The sequence below is a fragment of the Somniosus microcephalus genome, unplaced genomic scaffold (assembly GCF_052327205.1).
Source record: "Somniosus microcephalus isolate GS21.2 unplaced genomic scaffold, FLI_Smic_1.0 scaffold96, whole genome shotgun sequence".
Classification (NCBI taxonomy): Eukaryota; Metazoa; Chordata; class Chondrichthyes; order Squaliformes; family Somniosidae; genus Somniosus; species Somniosus microcephalus.
Window position 1 is genome coordinate 2,501 of NW_028225283.1, and position 12,888 is coordinate 15,388.

A 12,888-nucleotide genomic window follows, 5' to 3' on the forward strand; every position below is an offset into this window, starting at 1 on the left:
GGATGCAGCTGCAATTCCGGGGACTGGACCTGGAGATTGGGGGCCGCGGGATCCTGTGTAACATCGCTGGGACCGTGCAACCCGGGGAGCTCCTGGCCGTGATGGGACCGAGCGGTAACTGGGCGGGGGTGAGGGAGGGAGGTGGGGGAGAGGGGGGGGGAGAGAAGGAGTGAGGGTGGGGCGTGAAGGAGAAGTGAAGGGGGTGAGAGGTAACACCAGAGGGTGGGTGGGGTGAGGAGCTTTTTAAAATTTGTTCCTGGGATGTGGGTGTCATTGGCAAGGCCGGCATTTATTGCCCATCCCTAGTTGCCCTTGAGAAGGTGGTGGTGAGCCGCCTTCTTGAACCGCTGCAGTCCGTGTGGTGAAGGTGCTCCCACAGTGCTGTTAGGGAGGGAGTTCCAGGATTTTGACCCAGCGATGATGAAGAAATGACGATATATTTCCAAGTCAGGATGGTGTGTGGCTTGGAGGGGAACTTGGAGGTGGTGGTGTTCCCGTGCGCCTGCTGCCCTTGTCCTTCTAGGTGGAAGAATTTGTGGGTAAACAGACCGTGACAGGAAGGGATAGAGAGTACAAATCTAAGAGTAAATCAACAGATAAGGCTAGAGGTTACAAAAATAATAAAAGGATAAAACTAAAGGCTCTGCATCTGAATGCACGTAGCATTCGAAACAAAACAGATGAACTGATAGCGCAAATAGAAACAAATAAATATGATCTGATAGCCATTACAGAAACATGGCTGCAGGATGACATAGATTGGGATCTGAATATTGAAGGGTACATGACATTTGGGAAGGACAGGAAGGTGGGAAAAGGTGAAGGGGTGGCTCTGTTAATTAATGATGGTATTAGCACAATCGAGAGGGATGACCTAAGTTCAGGAAACCAGGATGTAGAAAGGGTTTGGGTAGAGATGAGAAATAATAAAGGCAAGAAGTCACTTGTGGGAGTGGTGTACAGGCCCCCTAACAGTAACCACACGGTAGGATGGAGTATAAAGGAAGAAATAATGGGAGCTTGTCAGAAGGGTACGGCAATAATCATGGGGGGTTTTAATCTGCATATAGACTGGAAAAATCAGATGGGCAAAGGTAGCATAGATGAGGAATGTTTTCGGGATAGTTTCTTACAACAGCACGTTCTGGAGCCAACCAGAGAGCAGGCTATACCAGACCTGGTATTGTGCAACGAGATAGGATTAATAATTGATGACCTCATAGTGAAGGCGCCTCTAGGTAGCAGCGATCATAATATAATTGAATTTTACATTCAGTGTGAGAGAGAGAAGAGTGGGTCCAAGACTAATATTTTAAACTTAAACAAGGGCAATTACGAGGGCATGAAAGCAGAGCTTGCTAAAGTGAACAGGCAAATTAGGTTAAGGGAGAGGTCAATAGAGTTGCAGTGGCAGACATTTAAGGGGATATTTCAAAATACACAGAATATATACATTCCAACAAGAAAGAAAAATTCCAAGGGGAGGACCCACCATCCGTGGTTAGCTAAAAAAGTTAAAGATAGTATTAAACTTAAAGAAAAAGCATATAATTGCGCAAAGATGGGTGGCAGGTCAGAAGATTGGACAGAATGTAAAAAACTGCAAAGAACGACTAAAAGATTAATAAGGAGATAAAAATTAGAGTACGAGAGAAAGCTAGCTAGAAATATAAGAACAGATAGTAAGAGTTTCTATAGATATTTAATAAAGAAAAGAGTTAACAAAGTGAGCGTTGGTCCTATAAAAAGTGAGTCTGGGGCATTAATAATGGAAAATAAGGAGATGGCAGTTGAATTGAACAGGTATTTTGCATCGGTCTTCACGATAGAGGATACAAGTAACATCCCAGAAATATCTGTAAATCAGGAAATGGAAGGGAGGGAGGAACTCAAGAAAATTACAATCACCAGTGAAGTGGTACTGAGCAAATTGTTGGAGCTGCGGGCTGACAAGTCCCCGGGTCCTGATGGACTTCATCCTAGGGCCTTAAAAGAAGTGGCTGGTGAGGTAGTTGATGCGTTGGTTTTAATTTTCCATGATTCCTTAGATTCGGGGAAGGTTCCATTAGATTGGAAAATAGCGAATGTAACTCCTTTATTCAAAAAGGGAGGGAGACAGAAAGCAGGAAACTACAGGCCAGTTAGCTTAACATCTGTCATCGGGAAGATGTTAGCAAGCACAAGGCTTCATGGCAGCACCCTCACTCCAAGCACTGGCATCTGCTGGACTACGTAATCGCCTGAGCGAAGGTCCGCAAGGACGTCCGCATCGCCCGCGCCATGACAGGAGCTGACGACTGCTGGACAGACCACCGCCTAATCCGCTCTGTCATCTCCATCAATGTAGCCCCAAAACAGCGGAGGCAACAGAAACAATGTCGCAGGAAAATCAACGCTGGAGCACTCACAGACCCTGCTAAGAAAGCCCTATTCAGCCTACGCCTCACAACCAACCTGACGACTCCCAGTGATGCAGAGACAAAGTGCTCAAAGCGCCTGATCTGCACTCAAGGCCTCCATAATATAGAAACACAGAAACATAGAAGATAGGAGCAGGAGTAGGCCATTCGGCCCCTCGAGCCTGCTCCGCCATTCAATGCGATCATGGCTGATCATCCAAATTCAGTACTCTGTCCCTGCTTTCTCCCCATATCCCTTGATCCCTTTAGCCTTTATATCCAACTCCTTCTTGATGCGCCATCAATTACTCAAAAGACTGAGGTTAAGCGAGTAACAACCAGGCTTTTATTAACTAAAGAATGAAGGTCTTGTCTCGAGTGGTCGACCCGTCCAGAATACTAAGGGACTGGGAGGTAGTCACTTATATACCTGGAATAGTGGGAGGAGTCAGCCGAGGCATGTCCAGACCTGTACCTAGTGGAATACACATACACATACAGACAGGTATAACAGTGGTTTACCACATTCACCCCTTGTTTAAAAATGAGTCCGGCGGGGTGAAGTGTATTTAAAAGTTCGTGTATTGGAGTCTCTCCGGAGGTCTTGTCTGCCGCTGTGATCGACGTGGCGACGGCAGGGGTGGTGGAGCTTCCGGCGTCGCGTCCCGTGTAGGCTGGGGCCCTGGAGTGTAGTCCTCGTGGGTGACGGTCCAAGGCGAGTCGGCTGCTGGGGTTGGATATCGGGTCGTGGGGGGGGGGTGGTAATGGGTAGTGGGTTACAGCGGTCCCCGAGGGTGCGAGGTCTCGTATGGAGACTGTGTCCTCCCGCCCGTCCGGGTACGCAATGTAAGCGTACTGGGGGTTGGCGTGGAGGAGGTCGACCCTCTCGACCAGGGGGTCCGTTTTATTGGCCCTCACATGTCTTCTCAGTAGTACCGGCCCTGGGGACGTCAGCCATGGCGGTAACGATGTCCCCGATGTGGACTTCCTTGGGAAGACAAACATTTTCTCGTGAGGGGTGGCATTGGTGGCAGTGCAGAGCAGTGACCGAATCGAGTGGAGCGCATCGGGGAGCACCTCCTGCCAACGGGAGGTCGGAAGGCCCCTAGACTTTAAGGCTAGTAGGGCGGCCTTCCAAACTGTTGCATTCTCTCTTTCCACCTGTCCGTTCTCCCGGGGGTTGTAACTGGTGGTCCTGCTTGTGGCTATACCCCTAGCGAGCAGGTACTGGCGGAGTTCGTCGCTCATAAACGATGAGCCCCGGTCGCTATGGATATAGCTGGGGAAACTGAACAGGGTGAAGAGGCTGTTCAGAGATTTAATGACCGTGGCACTGGTCATGTCCGAGCAGGGGATAGCGAACGGGAAACGGGAGTACTCGTCAATGATGTTGAGGAAGTACACATTGCGGTCGGAGGAGGGGAGAGGCCCTTTAAAATCGACGCTCAGGCGTTCGAAAGGGCGAGTGGCTTTTATCAGGTGGGCTCTGTCTGGTCTATAAAAGTGCGGTTTGCACTCAGCGCAGACTTGGCAGTTCTTGGTCATGGTCCTGACCTCCTCGATGGAGTAAGGCAGGTTGCGGGCCTTGATGAAGTGGAAGAACCTGGTGACCCCCGGGTGGCAGAGGTCATTGTGGAGGGCCCTCAGCATATCGATCTGCGCGCTGGCGCAGGTGCCACGCGATAGGGCATCTGGGGGTTCATTGAGCTTCCCAGGCCGGTACAAGATCTCGTAGTTGTAGGTGGAAAGTTCGATTCTCCACCTCAAGATCTTGTCATTTTTGATTTTGCCCCTCTGCTTGTTGTTGAACATAAAAGCAACTGAACGCTGGTCAGTGAGCAGGGTAAATCGTTTTCCGGCCAGGTAGTGCCTCCAATGACGCACAGCCTCCACAATAGCCTGGGCCTCCTTCTCGACCGCGGAGTGTCTGGTCTCCGGGCCCTGGAGGGTTCGTGAGAAGAATGCCACAGGTCTCCCCGCCTGATTAAGGGTGGCGGCCAGAGCGAAGTCGGACGCATCGCTTTCCACCTGGAAGGGGATGGATTCGTCCACTGCGTGCATGGTGGCTTTGGCAATGTCCTCCTTGATACGGTGGAAGGCCAAGCGGGCCTCTGCCATCAGGGGAAAAGAGGTGGATTTGATCAGCGGACGGGCTTTGTCTGCATAGTAGGGGACCCATTGAGTGTAGTAGGAAAAAAACCCTAGGCACCTCTTCAGGGCTTTTAGGCAGTGGGGCAGTGGGAGTTCCATAAGGGGACGCATCCGGTCCGGGTCGGGACCGATGACCCCGTGTTCCACAACACAGCCAAGGATGGCGAGGCGGTCTGTGCGGAATATGCACTTCTCCTTGTTATATGTCAGGTTCAGGAGTTGGGCGGTGCGGAGGAATTTCTCGAGGTTTGCGTCATGGTCCTGCAAGTCATGGCCGCAGATGGTCACATTGTCTAGGTAAGGGAAAGTGGCCTGCAGCGTGCTTTGATCGACCATCCGGTCCATCTCCCTTTGGAAGACGGAGACCCCGTTGGTAACGCCGAAGGGAACCCTAAGGAAGTGATAGAGGCGGCCGTTTGCCTCAAAAGCAGTATACTGGCGGTCTTCAGGGCGGATGGGGAGCTGGTGGTACGCTGATTTCAGGTCAATGGTCGAAAAGACGCGGTACTGCGCGATCTGGTTGACCATGTCAGCTATGCGGGGGAGTGGGTAGGCGTCCAGCAGGGTGTAGCGGTTTATTGTTTGGCTGTAGTCGATGACCAGGCGTTGTTTCTCGCCGGTCTTAACGACCACAACCTGGGCTCGCCAGGGGCTGGAGCTGCCCTCAATAATCCCCTCCTTCAGGAGCCGCTCCACTTCGGTTTTGATGAAAACCCTGTCCCCGGCACTGTATCGCCTGCTCTTTGTGGCGATGGGCTTACAGTCGGGGGTGAGGTTAGCAAACAGTGGGGGGGGGTGGGACTCTGAGTGTGGAGAGGTTGCATCTGGTGCGCGGCGGGCAATTTGGAGGCTGCTGGCTGCGGACTGTGAGTGGGGGGAGGGGGCCACCGTACGCCATCGTAACGCTTTTGAGGTGGCACTGGAAATCCAACCCCAGTAGGACGGCAGCGCAGAGGTCGGGCAGGACCAGGAGTTTAAAATTATTGAACACAGTCCCGTCTACTACTAGTGTCACCACGCAGTAGCCGCCAATGTCCGCTGACTGGGACTCGGAGGCCATAGAAATCCGCTGGTGCGCAGGCAGGACTGGGAGAGAGCAACGGCGCACCGTGTCGGGGTGGATGAAGCTCTCTGTGCTCCCGGAGTCAAAAAGGCAGTTTATTGCATGGCCGTTTACCTTAACGTCCATTTTGGACCGAGCTAGTTGGTGCGGTCTCGTTTGGTCCAGCGTAACAGAGGCCAGCGTAGGGGTCGGTGTGTCGCTGCGGGTATCAGATGGGGGGGGGGGGGGCGGTTGGCGGTCTGCTGCGTCCCGGCTGGTGTCCAAGATGGCGGCGTCCATGATTCCCATGTGGCTGGAGTCGTCCAAGATGGCTGCTGCTGCGGTGGTTCGCACATGGCTGGGGAGGCCCAAGATGACGGCCCACACGCGGCGCTGTTGGGGGCCCAAGATGGCGGCTCGCCCGGCCCACACGCGGCGCTGCTGGCGTTCGGGGTGGCTTTGGCCTTGCAGACGCTGGCGTAGTGTCCCTTTTTCCCGCAGCCCGAGCAGGTCGCATTCTTCGCCGGGCAGCGCGCTCTGGGGTGTTTGGCCTGGCCACATAAGTAGCATTTCTGGCCTTGGGATACTGCTGTCTGGCTTTGGGACACTGCTGCGGTAGTTGGGCCGTTGTTGGGCTGTGGCTGGGGTGGCACGGTGCTATGGGGCTGTCCTACCGTGTCCCAGGTTGTCGTTCCCCGCGGCGTCCACGGTGCAGAGGAGTAGGCATCCATGCCCCGGTAGGCTGCGTCCAGCGTTAGTGCGATTTCGGAGGCTTTGTCGAGGGTGAGGTCACTCTGCTCCAGCAGTCGCTGTCGGGTGTAGTTGGACCTGTGGCCCGCTACGAAGGCATCCCGGATCAGTTCCTCCGTGTACATAGCGGGCGTTACCGCCTTACACCCACAGGCCCGGCCAAGCACGGACAGTGCTTGGAGGTATTCCTCAGTCGATTCCCCAGGTTGTTGCTTGCGACTCCCCAGAAGGTGCCTGGCGTATACTTCGTTCACAGGGTGCGTGTACTGGGTCTTGAGGAGCTGGAGGGCGGCTGTGTACGAGGTCGCGTCCCGGATGACTGAGTACGCTCGGTGGTTCACCTTGGAGATCAGGACAGACAGTTTGTCCGCATCCGTTACGACCGCAGTGGAGGCAGTCAGGAATGTCTCGAAGCACGTGAGCCAGTGAGCAAACTTGGTGGAAGCGTCCGCTTCCCGACTGTCCAGGTCCAGGCATGCTGGTGTGAGGATCTTCTCCATTATAAAAAATTTAGTTAATAAAATTGATGCGCCATCAATTACTCAAAAGACTGAGGTTAAGCGAGTAACAACCAGGCTTTTATTAACTAAAGAATGAAGGTCTTGTCTCGAGTGGTCTACCCGTCCAGAATACTAAGGGACTGGGAGGTAGTCACTTATATACCTGGAATAGTGGGAGGAGTCAGCCGAGGCATGTCCAGACCTGTACCTAGTGGAATACACATACACATACAGACAGGTATAACAGTGGTTTACCACACTTCTTGAATATATTTAATGAATTGGCCTCTACCGCCTTCTGTGGTAGAGAATTCCACAGGTTCACCACTCTCTGGGTGAGGAAATTCCTCCTCATTTCTGTCCTAAATGGCTTACCCCTTATCCTTAGACTGTGACCCCTGGTTCTGGACTCCCGACCATCGGGAACATCCTTCCTGCATCTAGTCTGTCCAGTCCTGTTAGAATTTTATAAGTTTCAATGAGATCCCCTCTCATTCTTTTAAGCTCCAGCAAGTACAAGCCCAATCGACCCAATCTCTCTTCATACGTCATTCCTGCCATCCCAAGTATCAACCTGGTAAATCTTCGTTGAACTCCTTCCATGGCAAGAACATCCTTCCTCAGATAAGGCGACCAAAAATACTCAAGATGCGGTCTCACCAAGGCCCTGTACAACTGCAGCAAGACATCCTTGTTCCTGTACTCAAACCCCCTTGCTACGAAGGCCAACATACCATTTGCCTTCTTAACCGCCTGCTGCACCTGCATACTTACCTTCAGCGACTGGTGCACAAGGACACCCAGGTCTCATAGAAACATAGAAACATAGAAGATAGGAGCAGGAGTAGGCCATTCGGCCCTTTGAGCCTGCTCCGCCATTCAACGAGATCATGGCTGATCATCCAAACCCTAGCACCCGGTCCCTACACCGACAGCCATCCCACCCAAGCCCTATCCCCGTAACCCCGTAACCTCACGTATTTAATCCCCCCTAACACTAAGGGCCAATTTTTATCATGGCCAATCAACCTAACCCGCACATCTTTGGACTGTGGGAGGAAACCGGAGCACCCGGAGGAAACCCACGCAAACACGGGGAGAATGTGCAAACTCGTTGCACTTCCAATCTATTGCCATTTACATAATAATCTGCCTTCCTGTTTTTGCCACCGAAGTGGATAACCTCACATTTATCCACATTATATTGCATCTGCCATGTTTCTGCCCAATCACCCAACCTGTCCAAATCATACTGGAGTTTCTTGGCATCCTCCGCACAGCACACACACACCCAGCTTTGTGTCATCTGCAAATTTGGAGATATTACATCTAGTTCCCTTGTCTAGATCATTAATATATATTGTGAATAGCTGGGGTCCAAGGACTGATCCCTGCGGTACCCCACTAGTCACTGCCTGCCACTCGGAAAAAGAGCCGTTTATTTCAACTCTGCTTTCTGTCTGCCAACCAGTTCTCTATCCAAGTCAATACCTTGCCCCCAATCCCATGTGCCTTAACTTTACACGCTAATCAGTACCTGTGAAGAGACGCTCGGTCACTCGACCAGGAAACGCCAAGACTGGTTCGACGAGAACGGCCAGGAGATCCAGGAGTTAATAAGCTGCAAGCGCAAGGCATTCCTGATCTGGAAACAGCAACACAACTCGAGAGGAAGAAAGCAGCGCTACAGATGCCTGAAGGCCGATGTCCAACAAAAAACTCGCGACCTAAAGAACAGGTGGTGGGTGGAGAAAGCGCAGGAGATCCAGCAGCTAGCCAACAACCACGACGTGCGTAGATTCTTTAGTGCAGTCAAGACCACCTACGGCCCAAACACCCAAGGCCCTTCCCCACTGCGGGCCAAGAACGGAGAGGTACTCATCAAGGACAGAGAGGCAGTCAGTGCCCGCTGGAAGGAGCACTTTGAAGATCTCCTTAACCACGACACTGTCTTCGACATGAGTATCCTCAACTCCATCCCACAGCACGCTAACCGCCACCATCTCAGCACAACCCCAGCCCGGCATGAGGTTGAAAAGGCCATCTGACAACTGAAGAACAACAAGGCCTCGGGAGCAGATGGAATCCCCGCCGAAGCACTACTGGCGCGAATTCATGAACTCATTTCTCTTATCTGGAAGGAGGATAGCATGCCAGGGGATCTCGGAGACGCCGTAATTGTGACCATCTTCAAGAAAGGTGACAAGTCTGATTGCGGTAATTACAGAGGAGTTTCCCTGCTGTCTGCCACAGGGAAAGTCATCACAAGAATCCTCCTCAATCGCCTCCTCCCAGTGGCGAAGAGCTCCTCCCAGAGTCGCAATGCGGATTCCGCCCACTAAGGGGCACAATGGACATGATCTTCACCGCATGTCAATTACAAGAGAAATGCAGGGAATAGCACCAACCGCTGTACATGGCCGCCTTTGATCTCACAAAGGCTTTCGACACCGTCAGCCATGAGGGATTATGGAGTGTCCTCTTCAAATTCGGCTGCCCTCAAAAGTTTGTCACCATCCTCCGCCTACTTCACGAGGACATGCAAGCCGTGATCCTGACTAACGGTTCCAACACAGACCCAATTCACGTATGAACCGGGGTCAAACAAGGCTGTGTCATCGCACCAACGCTCTTCTCGATCTTCCTTGCTGCAATGCTCCATCTCACCTTCAGTAAGCTCCCCACTGGAGTGGAGCTAATTTACAGAACAAACGGCAAACTGTTCAACCTCCGTCGCCTCCAGTCCAGATCCAAGGCCGTCCCATCCTCTGTCGTCGAATTACGGTAGGCAGACGACGCTTGCGTCTGCGCTCACTCGGAGGTCGAACTCCAAACCATCATCAACACCTTCACTGAAGCGTACGAGAGCATGGGCCTTACACTAAACATCCGTAAGACAAAGGTCCTCTACCAACTTGCCCCCGCCACACAGTGCTGCCCCCTCGATTATCAAAATCCACGACAAGGCCTTGGACAACGTGGACCACTTTCCATACCTCGGGAGCTTACTGTCAACAAGGGCAGACGTCGACGACGAAGTCCAACACCGCCTTCAGTGTGCCAGTGCAGCCTTTGGTCGCCTGAGGAAGAGAGTGTTTGAAGACCAGGACCTCAAACCCGGCACCAAGCTCATGGTCTACAGAGCAGTAGCGATACCCGCCCTGCTGTATGCCTCAGAGACATGGACCATGTACAGCAGGCACCTCAAAGCACTGGAGAAGTACCACCAACGCTGCCTCCACAAGATCCTGCAAATCCATTGGCAGGATAGGCGCACCAACGTCAGTGTTCTTGTTCAGGCCAACATCCTCAGCATCGAAGCTCTGACCACGCTCAATCAGCTCCGATGGATGGGTCACATTGTCCGCATGCCCGATACGAGACTCCCTAAACAAGCACGCTACTCGGAGCTCTGGCATGGCAAGAGAGCCCCAGGTGGGCAGAGCAAACACTTCAAGGACACCCTCAAAGCCTCCTTGAAAAAGTGTAACATCCCCATCGACACCTGGGAATCCCTGGCGCAAGACCGCTCAAAGTGGAGGAGAGGCATCCGGGAAGGCGCCAAACACCTCGAGTCTCTTCGCCGGGAGCAAGTGGAAGCCAAGCGCAGGCAGTGTAAGGAGCGCACGTCAACCCAAGCACCCCACCCACCCGCCCCTTCAACCACCGTCTGCCCCACCTGTGACAGAGACTGTAGGTCCTGCATTGGACTCATCAGTCACCTGAAAACTCATTTTTAATGTGGAAGCAAGTCATCCTCTGTTCCGAGGGACTGCCTAAGAAGAAGATGTTAGAAGCTATTACTAAAGACGTTATAGCAGGGCACTTAGAAAAGTTCAAAGTAATCAGGCAGAGTCAACATGGTTTTGTGAAAGGGAAATCATGTTTAACCAATTTATTGGAGTTCTTTGAGGAAGTAACATGTGCTGTGGATAAAGGGGAACCGGTGGATGTACTGTACTTAGATTTCCAGAAGGCATTTGATAAGGTGCCACATCAAAGGCTATTGCGGAAAATAAAAGCTCATGGTGTAGGGGGTAACATATTGGCATGGATAGAAGATTGGCTAGCTAACAGGAAACAGAGAGTAGGCATAAATGGGTCATTTTCTGATCGGCAAGATGTAACGAGTGGTGTGCCACAGGGATCAGTGCTGGGGCCTCAACTTTTTACAATTTATATAAATGACTTGGATGAAGGGACTGAAGGTATGGTTGCTAAATTTGCTGATGACACAAAGATGGGTAGGAAAGCAAATTGTGAAGAGGACATAAGGAGGCTACAAAGGGATATAGATAGATTAAGTGAGTGGGCAAAGATCTGGCAAATGGAGTATAATGTGGGAAAATGTGAAGTTGTCCATTTTGGCAGGAAGAATAAAAAAGCAAATTATCTAAATGGTGAGAGATTGCAGAGCTCTGAGATGCAGAGGGATCTGGGTGTCCGAGTGCATGAATCGCAAAAGGTTAGTATGCAGGTACAGCAAGTAATTAGGACAGCTAATAGAATGTTATTGTTTATTGCGAGGAGAATTGAATACAAAAGTAGGGAGGTTATGCTTCAGTTATACAGGGCATTGGTGAGACCACATCTGGAGTACTGTGTACAGTATTGGTCTCCTTATTCAAGGAAGGATGTAAATGCGTTGGAAGCAGTTCAGAGAAGGTTTACTGGACTAATACCTGGAATGGGCGGGTTGTCCTATGAGGAAAGGTTGGACAGGCTAGGCTTGTATCCGCTGGAGTTTAGAGTAAGAGGTGACTTGATTGAAACATCTCAGATCCTGAGGGGTCTGGACAGGGTGGATGTGGAGAGGATGTTTCCTCTTGTGGGAGAATCTAGAACTAGGGGTCACTGTTTAAAAATAAGGGGTCGCCCATTTAAGACAGAGATGAGGAGAAATCTTTTCTCACAGAGGGTCGTGAGTCTTTGGAACTCTCTTCCTCAGAGGGCGGTGGAAGCAGAGTCTTTGAATATTTTTAAGGCAGAGGTCGATAGATTCTTGGTAAGCAAGGGGGTGAAAGGTTATCGGGGGTAGGCGGGAATGTGGAGTAATCGGATCAGCCGTGAGCTTATTGAATGGCGGAGCAGGCTCGAGGGGCCGAGTGGCCGACTCCTGCTCCTAATTCGTATGTTCGTATGTTTGGGAGGTGCTGCCGAAGAAGCCTTGGCAAGTTGCTGCAGTGCATCTTGTAGCTGGTACACACTGCAGCCACGGTACGCCGGTGGTGGAGGGAGTGAATGTTTAAGATGGTGGATGGGGTGCCAATCAAGCGGGCTTGCTTTGTCCTGGATGGTGTCGAGCTTCTTGAGTGTTGTTGGAGCTGCACTCATCCAGGCAAGTGGAGAGTATTCCATCACACTCCTGACTTATCTGCGGAAGGATGTTCTTGCCATGGAGGGAGTGCAGCGAAGATTCACCATACTGATACCTGGGATGGCAGGAATGACGTATGAGGAGAGATTGGGTCGATTGGGCTTATACCCGCTGGAGTTTAGAAGAATGAGAGGGGATCTCAATGAAACTTATAAAATTCTAACAGGACTAGACAGACTAGATGCAGGAAGGATGTTCCCGATGGCGGGGGAGTCCAGAACCAGGGGTCACAGTCTAAGGATAAGGGGTAGGCCATTTAGGACAGAGATGAGGAGGAATTTCTTCACCCAGAGAGTGGTGAACCTGTGGAATTCTCTACCACAGAAGGCAGTTGAGGCCAATTCATTAAATATATTCAAGAAGGAGTTGGATATATTTCTTAAGGCTAAAGGGATCAAGGGATATGGGGAGAAAGCGGGGACCGGGTACTGAATTTGGATGATCAGCCACGATCTCATTGAATGGCGGAGCAGGCTCGAGGGGCCGAATGGCCGACTCCTGCTCCTATCTTCTATGTTTCTATGTTTGTGCCTTGTAGATGGTGGGAAGGCTTTGGGGAGTCAGGAGGTGTGACACTCGCCGCAGAACACCCAGCCTCTGACCTGCTCTTGTAGCCACAGTATTTATGTGACTGGCCCAGTTAGCACCGAGGGGAATGAGGAGGTGCGG

At 51.6% G+C, this 12,888-nt stretch overlaps 1 protein-coding gene across 2 annotated transcripts in view; it reads left to right on the forward strand.

Annotated features, from left to right (window-relative positions):
- LOC147083077 (uncharacterized) overlaps positions 1-12,888 on the forward strand; it is an 82,615-nt gene that overhangs the window by 110 nt on the left and 69,617 nt on the right. For both annotated transcript variants that reach the window (XR_015075986.1, XM_085980277.1), the window contains exon 1: positions 1-114. This exon is cut by the window's left edge. Coding sequence is in view for 1 of the 2 variants with exons in the window: in XM_085980277.1 (XP_085836403.1) it covers positions 3-114 (112 nt within the window). In the remaining variant the exon portion in view is untranslated. The remainder of the gene's footprint in view (positions 115-12,888) is intronic.